Raw genomic sequence first — 13,068 nt, 5'->3', positions numbered from 1 at the left:
TATAGACGTATTGTAAGGATATCTCTAGACGTGCTGTAGGGATATCTAGACGTGTTGTAGGGATATCTATAGACGTGTTGTAGGGATATATCTATGGGCGTGTTGTAAGGATATCTATAGAGGTGTTGTAGGGATATCTATAGACGTGTTGTAGGGATACCTATAGACATGTTGTAGGGATATCTATAGACGTGTTGTAGGGATACCTATAGACATGTTGTAGGGATATCCTTAATCTTTTGCCATATTGTCAAGTCATGTCAAGTCAAGTCATTAATCTTTTGCCATATTGTTTCTTTTGTCATGACTGATATATCTGTTCTGCTGTGCAATGTGATAATGTTCATGACTGATATATCTGTTGTGCAAACACAGAAGCTATTATTTACAAGTGCAAGAACCATTTACAGCTCTCCTGAAAGCACGACAAAACAACAATTAAAAGCCTTTACTTTTTCTCTCTTAAAGTAGCTGTAGTAAGGAGCTATGCAATGCATAAGGGATAATGTATAGAACGCCGGTCATTATCGGGAAATAGGTCTCGACAGGGCGAACCGGACCCCGACACGCAGCGGAGGGGTCTTGTTCCGCCCTGAAGGGACCTATGTGATATCTGTTATACTTAGCAACGGTCTGTTATTGAGAATTAGCAGCCCACCGAACGTTGGGAAGGCCCATTGAAGTGAATGGAGCATTCTGCAGCATTATGAAGAGCCGTGTAATGATAAATTGATAACTGTTTTCATTATACTGTAAGCTGTGAACATTATCAACCATCCTGTCCCAAAGTGCTCATTCTATGAGTGTTTTTATGGCCTTACCTTGATCGATCTGTGCCCTCATCATGTTTGAAGTTTATGTCACGATCCTCTGACCGGTCACTCTTCATGGACACACAAGTGGGCGCAGGTGATGGAGGCCTCTCATGATGGAATGAGCTGTGGTATGAAAACCAACAATCATTTCCTATAGACGTGTTGTAAGGATATCTCTAGACGTGTTGTAAGGATATCTCTAGACGTGTTGTAGGGATATCTCTAGACGTGTTGTAGGGATATCTATAGACGTGTTGTAGAGACGTGAAATAGAAGCACAAAACCTATTTTCCTTGACAGCGGTCTGTTATACTTAGCAACGGTCTGTTATCGAGAATTAGCAGACCACTGAACGTTGGGAAGGCCCATTCAAGTGACTGAAGGCTGCTTTCTGTTGAAGATTGGCCCAGTGTGTTCCCTGTGGATTACCCTCAGGACTGTGGAAGCTCTGTTTTTTGTCTCTGTTAATAAATCTCATCTGAGTCAATTCTGGGTGTTTGTCATATCTGAACCTGAGTCCCACTCTCTGAAAACGTGACAGTGTGTGTGTGTGAAAGAGAGAGTGTGTGTGTGTGTGTTTGTTTGTTTTGAAAGAGAATAAGAGCAAGAAAATGTCAATGTTGAAAGTGAACTGTGCTTTGTCTCTTTCTGACTCGTCCGGCTTCACTGGTGATAGGACTGGTCACAGGTGAACCCGCACATCACTATTACCTACAATCCACAGCAGCTCTGTGCAGCGCATGATCAGGTACACACACACACACACACACACACACACACTAGGGATGTTAATCGATGACTGTTTGACCGATGGTTGACCGTATCAACCTTAACCGATCAAAGTTGTCCGTAGTTGGTTAAAAAAAAAAGTTATCTCTAAATTAGGCTATTATAGACAGTGGATTAAATGCAACTACAGTTGGCCATCTCATTCCAAGATCTTTTTGTGTGAAGAGAACAAATTATCTCTCATAACTCGCCTGTTTGTACTTAACAAACCAATAAAAACATTTGGCGCGAGGTCACAGCATTTGGGTTTGCACGCTCACAAGGTTTGTGAAAAGTAAAGGCTACAGGCTAAAACACTTGAGGTTAGAGCCGGGGCAGACGACAGGATGAAGTGTGCAAAGACCATTTCATCAAAAAGAATGACACAGATGTAGTGGCCCATCTTCTGTCTGACTCACGTCACGTTAACCCATGCATTAAACCACATGTCAGTGCTTGAACATACTGGTAGTTCACGTTGACAATGGAGAAAACGCTTAGCTTGTTTCGTTTAATGACAGAAATTAAGTTTGGTGCCAACATGTTGTAGAAACACAAACCACATCAGACGTGTTGTAGGGATATCTAGACATGTTGTATGGATATCTATAGACGTGTTGTAGGGATATCTATAGACGTGTTATAGGGATATATCTATAGACGTGTTGTAAGGATATCTCTAGACGTGCTGTAGGGATATCTAGACGTGTTGTAGGGATATCTATAGACGTGTTGTAGGGATATATCTATGGGCGTAATGTAAGGATATCTATAGAGGTGTTGTAGCGATATCTATAGTCGTGTTGTAGGGATATCTATAGAGGTGTAGCAGGGATATCTATAGAGGTGTTGCAGGGATATCTATGGTCATGTTGTAGGGGTATCTACAGTATAGACGTGTTGTAGGGATATCTATAGACGTGTTGTAGGGATACCTATAGACATGTTGTAGGGATATCCTTAATCTTTTGCCATATTGTCAAGTCATGTCAAGTCATTAATCTTTTGCCATATTGTTTCTTTTGTCATGACTGATATATCTGTTCTGCTGTGCAATGTGATAATGTTCATGACTGATATATCTGTTGTGCAAACACAGAAGCTATTATTTACAAGTGCAAGAACCATTTACAGCTCTCCTGAAAGCACGACAAAACAACAATTAAAAGCCTTTACTTTTTCTCTCTTAAAGTAGCTGTAGTAAGGAGCTATGCAATGCGTAAGGGATAATGTATAGAACGCCGGTCATTATCGGGAAATAGGTCTCGACAGGGCGAACCGGACCCCGACACGCAGCGGAGGGGTCTTGTTCCGCCCTGAAGGGACCTATGTGATATCTGTTATACTTAGCAACGGTCTGTTATTGAGAATTAGCAGCCCACCGAACGTTGGGAAGGCCCATTGAAGTGAATGGAGCATTCTGCAGCATTATGAAGAGCCGTGTAATGATAAATTGATAACTGTTTTCATTATACTGTAAGCTGTGAACATTATCAACCATCCTGTCCCAAAGTGCTCATTCTATGAGTGTTTTTATGGCCTTACCTTGATCGATCTGTGCCCTTATCATGTTTGAAGTTTATGTCACGACCCACTGACCGGTCACTCTTCATGGACACACAAGTGGGCGCAGGTGATGGGGGCCTCTCATGATGGAATGAGCTGTGGTATGAAAACCAACAATCATTTCCTATAGACGTGTTGTAAGGATATCTCTAGACGTGTTGTAGGGATATCTCTAGACGTGTTGTAGGGATATCTATAGATGTGTTGTAGGGATATCTATAGAGGTGTTGTAGGGATATCTATAGACGTGTTGTAGAGACGTGAAATAGAAGCACAAAACCTATTTTCCTTGACGGCGGTCTGTTATACTTAGCAACGGTCTGTTATCGAGAATTAGCAGACCACTGAACGTTGGGAAGGCCCATTCAAGTGAATGGAGCATTCTGCAGCATTATGAAGGGCCGTGTAATAAAGAATGTTACACAGCAACTCATCTCACATGTGATGATAGCAACACTTTTAAACTATTGGAAAGATGGTTAGCAAAGAACAGATATGCAACTAGATCATGTGCTCAGTAGCTACCCTTGCCTCTTTAGTCCGTCTTCCTGTTTTGTGTTGACTTGTTTTTCCATGTTTCAGCCACTCCTCAGAGCACCCAGATGAATCTGATCATGACAAGCTACAATGAAAACAAAGAATCAGAATATGTACAAACATTTGCCACAATGCTGCTGTTCTCACATTATCTTTCTAACATACAACTCTTTGAAGGCATTAGGGTTTAGATATATATGTGTTTGTGTATGCATATCTAGATTTAAGAGATATATGTATGTTTGTATGCCATATTTATACTGCTCTTATAATGCTACTGTTAATATACTGCACATAGCCATATTTAAACTGCTCTTATAATGCTACTGTTAATATACTGCACATAGCCATATTTAAACTGCTCTTATAATGCTACTGTTAATATACTGCAAATGTCCTTACTGTAGGCTACTTAGCCATACTTAGCTGTCTGTCTATACTGTTTATACTGCACTATGTGTTATACTGTTCACATTGCACTAGCCCAGTGGTTCTCAAAGTGCTGCGCGGGCCCCACTAGTGGGGAATAGAGACATGACAGGTGGGGCGCCAGGAACAGGAGGAAATAATAATAATAAATAAAAAATGATTGTGCCTATCTTTAATTATGCCTTTCTTTTATGATATAAGGAATATCATAGATTCAAAACAAAACAGCCACACACAAACATAAGAGTCATAAACAGACCAACATATGAATTAAAATAACATCCAATACAGCGGACCGAGACGGGAAATGTAACTTGGAACCAAAATGCAAAAAAAAAAAAAATCCATCATCAAAACATCCATCATCCATCCATCATTTGAGGCCCATATTCCCACCGAATATCAAGACAACCAGTGCAGTAGTTTTGCATAATCTTACTTAAAGATTCTGTACAATGTAGCCTACCTGTGGGCCTATTCAGCCTAAAATGGAGGCTGAGCCTGTGCACCTGTGCGCTAAATGGTTTCCTCGTATGCAAACAGCAGGCTACTGTGGAACGCGCACATGATTAAGACTGGACACCAAGGTCATGAAACACAAAAGTTGTAAATGTTCAGTCCCAGCTCATTTATCAAGTGCACTCTTGTAAAACGAGTTCGTGCAACACACTGCTAATGATTTATCCATAGAAGAAGCTCAACACCCACCTTTAGTTCGTCTCGTTCGCCATTGGAAATAGCCTAGGCTACTTACTAACAGACACCCATTTCCCGATAAGATGTGTTAGCCTACATGTTATAGGTTCATTAACAACCTAACTTCGTAGACAAACTGGCAATGACTATGTTTCATAACCTAGGCTATATTAAAAGCTTTACTTGTTGAGCGTATTGCTCCCCCTTCGTCTTCCTTCCTGGTATTCCGATCGCATTGACGTTTTTACTTTCGCTTCTAAATCTGTATACATGTTTTTTTTGTCACCAGAAGGTGGAGTTGTTTTCCTCAGGATTGATATCCACAGTGGAGACTTCTCCACAGACATTGTAATCATAGATTTCTCAAGGAATGTAGGCTAAATCATTTACATAGGCTACCGTCACATTCTGGAGGTGCTGCAGTGATTCACCATAGCAGTTAGGGCGGTTAATTGGTTAATGGTCTTTTGTGTATTTTGGAGCATACATGCCCCCCCTTTTTTTCTGAAAAAGAAAATTGAAAATATGAAAAAAGTATCTGAATATTTTAGCGTGGCGAACCAACCAAGAAAGCATGGAATCTGTCTGTTGCGTTCTGCCTCGAAATTGTTTATATACCTGCCTGACACAAAGGGACATTTTTTAAATAACTTATTTCACTGGCTGAACAACTAAGAAAGCATTCTGAGTGATGTTGTAGTGGCCACATCCCAACGAGGGGGAGGGGAAAGAAAGACTGGTCCACAATGTCCAAGTCACCGCTGGCCTTAATATGACACAGTTTATGTGATGTGCCAGCCAATGCCTCAGTTGTACACAGGCACTTTAGGGTACCCTCTGAGAAGCTCTTGTTTTATGCTGCACTGCATACATCAACAGGCCCAGATGGTAAACTAAATAATAATATAATAATACATTTTATTTATAATGCACTTTTCATCATAGATCTCAAAGTGATACAGGTTCAAAACAAAAAGATGAGCAGTTTAAGGAAAAAGAAAAGGTTTTAAAAAAACCTCTAAAGGGGACCAACAGCTTTGCTAAAAAGAAATGTCTTAAGACCTTTTTTAAAACAGTCAGTGGATTGTGGTGCCCTCAAGGTGTCGGGGGGGGGGGGGCATTCCACAGACGTGGGGCGGCAGCACAGAGGCCCTATCTCCCATGGTTATGGGTATGTGGAGGTGTGTGTGTGTGTGTGTGTGTGTGTGTGTGTGTGTGTGTGAAGGCCCTATCTCCCATGGTCCTGAGTCATTGTATGAAATAACATGGTATGGTTCTGTTTGTAGACATCAAATATCATCCGGTGATGGGTGGCTAGGAGCAAAGCTTGAAAATGAAAACAAACAACATAAAAATGAAACTTTAACCTGCTTTCTAATGTAAAAATATATATCAGCAGTTAAAGCAAGCAAACAGACCATCAGAAATTAAACCAATGAGAACAAGGGGGAAAAAAATAAATAAAAATAAAATAACAACACAGCCAGGAAAGGCTCAAATGAGGATTATATACAAATTATCCTCCTGTTATCTTAGCACCTATAATGGAATTGGGAAATCTGTAACCATATCATCTGAACAACAAGTACTCCTAGTCAAGACAAACTGAGAAGGAAATCAAATGAAATAAACTGTAACATAAAGAAATAAGAATCAAAGAGAATCAAATCAAAGAAAGTATAGAAATGATATTAGTTACTACCAGCATCTGTACAGCCTAGGTGCTTTAAAGCAACATAAACTTACAGAGTCAAGTAGTGTCTTGCAGTTTCACAAGTCAACAAAAGTATGCTAATGTTTTCAGTTTCTCAATTGGAGACAGTCTATGGGAGACCCTATGGGTCTTCTAACATAGCAGGGCTATTTACCTCCAAACAGTTACTAAACATTTGCATCGGATCAACAGCAAATAAAACAATTCATGAATAGGTTTGCATCTATTGGCAAAAGGCCAATATAAAGAAAATAAATAAACTTTTGGTTAAGTTTAGATGTTTAAAAGAAAACTCCACAGACTCACGTGGGTAGGGTATCCCTTTCTTTAAAGAGATGTTGCATTAGAAGTGAGGGTCAGTAAAACAAAACAAAAAATGACAATTTGAGCAATAAAACCAGTAAACTTAGAGAAGAAAGTATTTCAAGTCAATACCATCTATCTCCCCCTTTTTATAGTTTCTTAACTATAACAAATTCTGATCCCAACATGAATGAAGAAAAAGAAAATACACAACTAAAAACAAATAAAAGGTTTTAAACATAAAGAACTCAAGTTGTGGGTATTGTGTTGCCCCCTGCAGGTAACCCCCAGAACCTAGTCAACGTCAGCCGTTTCTCAGACGTAACCCCAGGCCTAGGCAGTTAAGACCCACGATACCCCCTTGAGGTTATTGTAGATAGCAGGGACCTACTGTCGAGCGAAGTCGCACGTCTTCCCTCTGCGGCGCAGATAACCAATTACTCCTGTTTTAAATATCCCCCTTGGAAGTTGATCAGGCTTCCGTGGTGGATTTATTGAGATGTTTATGAAATAAGGAGCGACTACGCCTAGGTCTCGAACAGTTGGCTAACGTGCGAAGATGTTTGACCCTAGAATTTATCTAGAGACACAGGTTATAGGCTACTTCTTGCTCAGGTTTTATAAGGATGGAGATTTTATTAGTCCAACTAACCCAAGTCTTAGACAGAGCAGATGAATAACCACAGAAGAAACCAGTTATCTTACCCTCCTGCTGGAATTCGTAGAAAAACCAAGAAAAGACAAAAATACTGCTTGAAGAATTGGATGCCAAGGTTAAATGAGTTCTTTACTTTTCAGCACTTTGGGGATGTTAACAAAATGCGGCGTAATATCCACTTGCAGGTTACAATGTTATAGAAAATATAAAAAGAGTAAATCCACAAAAGAGAGTACAATAAAAATAGTAATCCACAGATGGAGAAGAGAATACAATAGTAAATCCACAAACGGAGAAAAGGGGTATATAAGAAAAAAAAAGTAAGTCCTCAAAAAGGGAAAACTCCGCTGATTATCGTTCTGCAGTCTCTCACTGTCGGAGTAGCAGTGCGATCCCGGCAACAGGTGGTGCGGAGTTACGGTCCGCGGCTTCAGCCTGGCACAAAGTTCCAACACTTGGCTTCTCAACGAAGTACGGACAACGAATCCTGACAATCAAGCGTAACAGCAAAAAGCACGTAGCAGTAGAAGAAAAGAGAAGAAGCAGCCCGATCGTTTAGTTCGGCCCCTATTTATACTAGGTGGACTTGACCTCCCCCACACATTCCTGAGACAAATCAATCCTATTTTCCCACGACAGTTTAGAACCTTCTAGAAGTTCCCACGATGGCTGGGAATATTCTCACGTTAGCTGGGAAAATTCTCACGGTAGCTGGGAAAATTCTCACGATAGCTAATACATTCTAGAAGTTACTGATCTTAACCAACAATTTAAGATGACACGCATTAACATACTTCTCCGGGTTACATTTCGGAGATGATACATTACATTCAGGTTTACAGATAGTTTCCAGAGGTTACACAAACAGTTTACATTCAATGGCAATTATAACCATGTGACACATTACATTTAGCAACATACACTTTTACAGTCATCAAGAGAGATCGGTTACATTCTTACAGGTTACAAACACTTATGGCATTAACTCTTCACACAATGCAATCTGAATACATTCATTTAAACAGTTTAAGGCACTTTTCACCCATTACACCCATTTCACAGTTTGAGACATACAATTCTTTACATGCATAATTCCCTAGACTTTTCAAGGTCAGGCTACTAAAATACTTGTAATGATACATTTCATTCATCGCACTTTATTATTTATTATGACGTCATTGTTTGCAGTTATGGTTCTTTTTCCATTCTTTTATTCACATTCAATAATCATCAGCTATTTCTGAGGTCAGGGTGATCTGGTTTAGTAATCCTGCACATTGTTCAACATCTGCTTCAACACATTCATTCACTTCCACGCTTTCAGGTGAACTTAATTCAAGAGTAGGTTGCAAGGTCATTGGTTTAACATTACGATTCAATTCCTGGTCAGTTTCTTTCCTAATTTGTCTAATCATATTTTCTTGACCTTGATAGCTAGCGCTGAATCTAGCCTTTCTGCGTTTTCGCCTTGTAAGACGTATTGATTTTGTGCTATCGCTCTGGGGTCCATACGGTTGGTGTTCTGGCAACACGTCAGTATGAATCCACTCAACTGAACATTTGCCCACATCAAACAAGGTGTAAACATGTAGCAAACATTTCCCATTGGTATACAAGCAAAAATAAAAAAAATCTGTCTTAACATGTTAAACCCCAAAAAGGTGTCCCTCAACAGACAAAATAAATAAATGAAAGAGAAATAGTTGAAATCAACAATGGTTTGCCATTAACACTCCTCATATAGATTCATACATCTCCCCAGTGAAGCTCCTTTGTGTCCATGGGGGAGAGGCTGGGGGGTTGGGTATAGGATACAGTGGCGATAAAACAAAACAAAGGCGGTGAGATAAGATAGCAAATGTTTGAAAACTTTTGACCCAAGAAACAAAGAGAACATCATTTCAACATTCAACAGTTCAGATAATCCTGTTTCATAGTTGGGTGAAACTTAAAGGCAAGAAAAGCATAAAATAAAAATTGAAGATTTAAAAGAATGAAAGACAAAATAAATGTTGTTTCTAAAGAAAAAAAAAATAGGAATCAGTAGATCAGACTTGATAAATTGTATCTCATCAAGTAGGCCTAAAACATCTTAAACAGCAATCTATTTCAGCTGGGAAATAAAAGTTACAGGAAAAGAAAAAAAAACTACTTGATACGAAGTCCTTGATCCTGATAAGATTATAAACTTTCAACAATTCCTTACCCATACATTCCAAAACAGAAGGACTTGAAAACAAAAAATGGAAACAAACACATATTATATAAAGAAGTAAAAGATTAAAAAAAAAAATTCACACACACAGGGCCGGCCCACACACACATTCATTCATACTGGACACACAAGGACACACACAGCTCCATGGAGCTGGAGGACAACTTAAACGGGCTGCAGGAAGATTTTCCTGCTTAAAAAAACAAAAGAAGTTTAGTCAAGCCTTTTCATCATGTACTCATGTTAGCTCATAGACAAAGACATCTAGACGCCCCTAGCGGCAGCTAGTTAGCTCAGGCGTACTTAAAAGAGGCTTAACCATGCTCTCTTGAGCGCTATGTTTGCACACTTGAAAAAGGTTATTACGACATGAATCCTGGTTTCATCATCCATCATAAGTCTCCATAATAAAAAAAAAAAAAATTGTCAATCCAATTTCAAACTAGTTGTAATTTAACAATTTGAAGAACACAGTATCATATCCACTCCAATGTCTTTACTTTAAACGGTGGAAAATGTCATTCGACGCCCAACTATTAATATTATGCTTTCAGTTCAACATCTTTATAGGCTACTTCAAACTGTGATCTTAGTTACGTAATCTAAAGATGGTTTCATACATCTGTTATGACCAGCAACACTCTTATGCAATTTCATTTTCAGGTGAGAGATTCTTAGGCAAGCAGTCCCCCCAAATGTAGCCGTAAAGTAGGGAATGGCCAAGACCCCGGCTACCCTGAAAAGCTTAATCCGATAAACTCCAGATTGTGTCCATAGGACCGAATATGTTTCTGTCTAAAACATACATGGCTATTTCCAGAACTATTGTTCTAACGCCAGTCTCATAGAGACGAAAGTATTTTCAACTAGATGTACCGCATAGCGGTACAAAATATGACCGCCGCTCAGTCCTGTACATCCGTTCCGCGAAAATAAATCACACTTCAATTTGTCTCCATATTTTACTCCATCCCCCACTCTTGAAACTTTTGTGTATGCTTGTTTGGCATGCCTGAGTGTGTGTGTGCGGCTGCACAGAAAGTAGCCTACTGGTGCTGAAAAGGTGAATAGATTGTAGAATAGCCAAAGAAGATGTAGCATTGTTATAAAACCTTTAAAATCTCTAAACAATCACAAGTAGGGCAGTTCATCACAGTTCATCCATTGCAACTGGATTGATGAAAGGTCACTTACACCTGTAGGCTACATTGTATTTGGGAAAAGCAAAAGGTATCAGCATAATGTTATTTATTTATTTATTTATTTATTTATTTATTTATTTATTTATGTATGTATTTTTAAACAAAAACATCTCTGTCAGTTCCATGCCGTTTTCAACAGCTATCAAAAACAAAGGTCATTTTTGGATGGATGGATTTTTTGTGAATGTTTCTTCTTCTACATAAGATTTTAGTCATCTTTAGTTCATGTAATACTTTATTGTCAATGCACAAATTAAGTAACAGTAGTCTGAAACGTTATTGTTAATGCACAAATTAAGTAACAGTAGCCTAGTCTGAAACGAAATGCTGTTTTACATCTAACCAGTGGTGCAAATAACTGACATGTCCAAATGGGCCTTGATGAAATGCGTCGCTAGACTGTTCATACACATTTTAACGGGCCAAAGTTGAAGAGCTTTTGTCCGTTATTGTTAGTGCAAATATAGGCTGATTCATGTTCCCTTGCCTTGTTTAACTGAGGTCCATGGCTAGTCTGGCTTTCATCAGACCAAGCTCAATCTTTTAAGAAATCAAAAAATAAATAGCGGGCAGATCAGGCTGGGTTCACCCAGCCTAGTCCATAGGCACCCGATATTGTTTAATTTTCCGATTGAGATATACACGCTCTGGCTATTCTAAATGCAAAAATGCATCAGGGAGTTATGACAAAATGGTAACTAACAAACTAGATCCTAATAGAAAGCTGTTAGCTTCCCTAAGCTACAGGTAGGATTATAAGGTAGGCCTATTTACAACATAAATTGTCAATAGGCTATGCTGGCGACACAAATAAAATCTCCTTTGGAAACCAATGGCTTACGCCTTACAGTATCAAGCGGACTTAAACTGTCATATCGTGGCGAAAAGTTGTAATAACATTCACGCAGCTCCATGAGTCAAGGAAAGCGCGAATTAAGTAGCCACTTCTAAATGGGACCCACTACACAGTAGCTTAAGGTGTTTTGCTAAAGCAGCCATAATGAAATGAAGGTGTCATTGTTTGGATACTTCACACACACGTGCTTTTTAATTTCACAGACTACAACTACCAAGCTGTAATCAAAGCACATCGATTCCCCTCTCACACCCTGCACGCACTTAAAACAAAATAAACAGGCGTCTCAGTCTCACGCATGTATAGGCAAAACTGTATCAGACCGGTGTAACGTTGGTAAATCTTCCATTGCACAGAATGATTTTGTAGCACCTGCAATAAATGACAGTCGAAAGATACAAACAGTGCTGCTATACATTTGCTTGGTATAACCGCATTTATAGTTTTCTACAAATGCAATAAATCAAATGCCTCCATCACTCAACTAACGCTAACGGTAACATTACCTAGGTCCTTATTGATATTACAAGATTAACGTACCTGTAGTAAAAACCAAGCATGTCCGATAAACATCCTCAGATTTATTTCGGCTTCAAGAAGAAATGGGAATTACACTTCATGTGAACATCGTCCTATCCTTTAGATGTTCGCTGCGGTAAATTACAGTCCTTGTATGAAGCGTCCATTGTTTTTTCCAACCCACTTTTAACTTCCAACAAAATTACGTCTCACTGCAACGTTGCGCCATCTAGTGGACAAACGACTACTTCTCGCCAATACTGAAAATGCAGCCATGATGATGATGATGAATATTTATTTTGGCTTTCTTTTAATCCTACTGATTTTCATTTTTTACCAGGGGGCAAATCACAAATGAGTGATTATGAGCCAGGTTGATGTGGGCCCTTGAGACCAACATACCATAAAAGATTCACAGAGAACTGTGTCTGCCCTACCCTCCTTTCGGGGGGTCCAGTCCAGCGGGGGGGCTGCAGATGAAAACGAAAAATGACGGTTCCATGCTATCCATGTGGGGGTACATGCCCACCAAGTTTTGTGTACCCCGGTCTTTCAGTGTCCCGGGAATCCTTGTTGGTGTACGTCACTAAATGTACACATAAATTATTTTATTGTAAGGCCCCCCATGAACGAAAGTACACAAAACTTGGCATGCATTCAGAGGGTGTCATAATGATCCTACACTTTTAATTTCGTGCAGTTTTGACCTTGTCAGCCAGAGATATTGAGATGAAAACACCTAATTTTTTGCTTTTAAATTTTTAACTAGGTGGCGCTATACATGAAATAA

General features: G+C 39.3%; 1 protein-coding gene across 27 annotated transcripts in view; it reads right to left on the bottom strand.

Moving 5' to 3' along the window:
- Nucleotides 1-13,068, bottom strand: part of LOC121689804 (NLR family CARD domain-containing protein 3-like) — a 120,801-nt gene that overhangs the window by 77,583 nt on the left and 30,150 nt on the right. For 9 of the 27 annotated variants that reach the window (XM_042069999.1, XM_042070001.1, XM_042070003.1 and 6 more), the window contains exons 1-4: nucleotides 4,824-5,068; nucleotides 3,675-3,771; nucleotides 3,129-3,245; nucleotides 822-938 (exon numbers count right to left, since the gene is read on the bottom strand). The exons of 1 other annotated variant lie outside the window; for it this stretch is intronic. In XM_042069999.1, coding sequence (XP_041925933.1) covers nucleotides 822-938; nucleotides 3,129-3,245; nucleotides 3,675-3,724 — 284 coding nt within the window. In that variant the 5' untranslated portion in view covers nucleotides 3,725-3,771; nucleotides 4,824-5,068. Of the gene's footprint in view, nucleotides 1-821; nucleotides 939-3,128; nucleotides 3,246-3,674; nucleotides 3,772-4,581; nucleotides 4,691-4,823; nucleotides 5,072-13,068 lie in introns of those variants that run through there. 17 more of the 27 variants (XM_042069981.1, XM_042069983.1, XM_042069996.1 and 14 more) reach the window with 10 other exon arrangements.

This window comes from Alosa sapidissima, chromosome 18, assembly GCF_018492685.1.
Source record: "Alosa sapidissima isolate fAloSap1 chromosome 18, fAloSap1.pri, whole genome shotgun sequence".
Lineage (NCBI taxonomy): Eukaryota > Metazoa > Chordata > Actinopteri > Clupeiformes > Clupeidae > Alosa > Alosa sapidissima.
The sequence above is the reverse complement of the archived record's forward strand: the minus strand, read 5'-3'. Positions and strand labels throughout refer to the sequence as shown.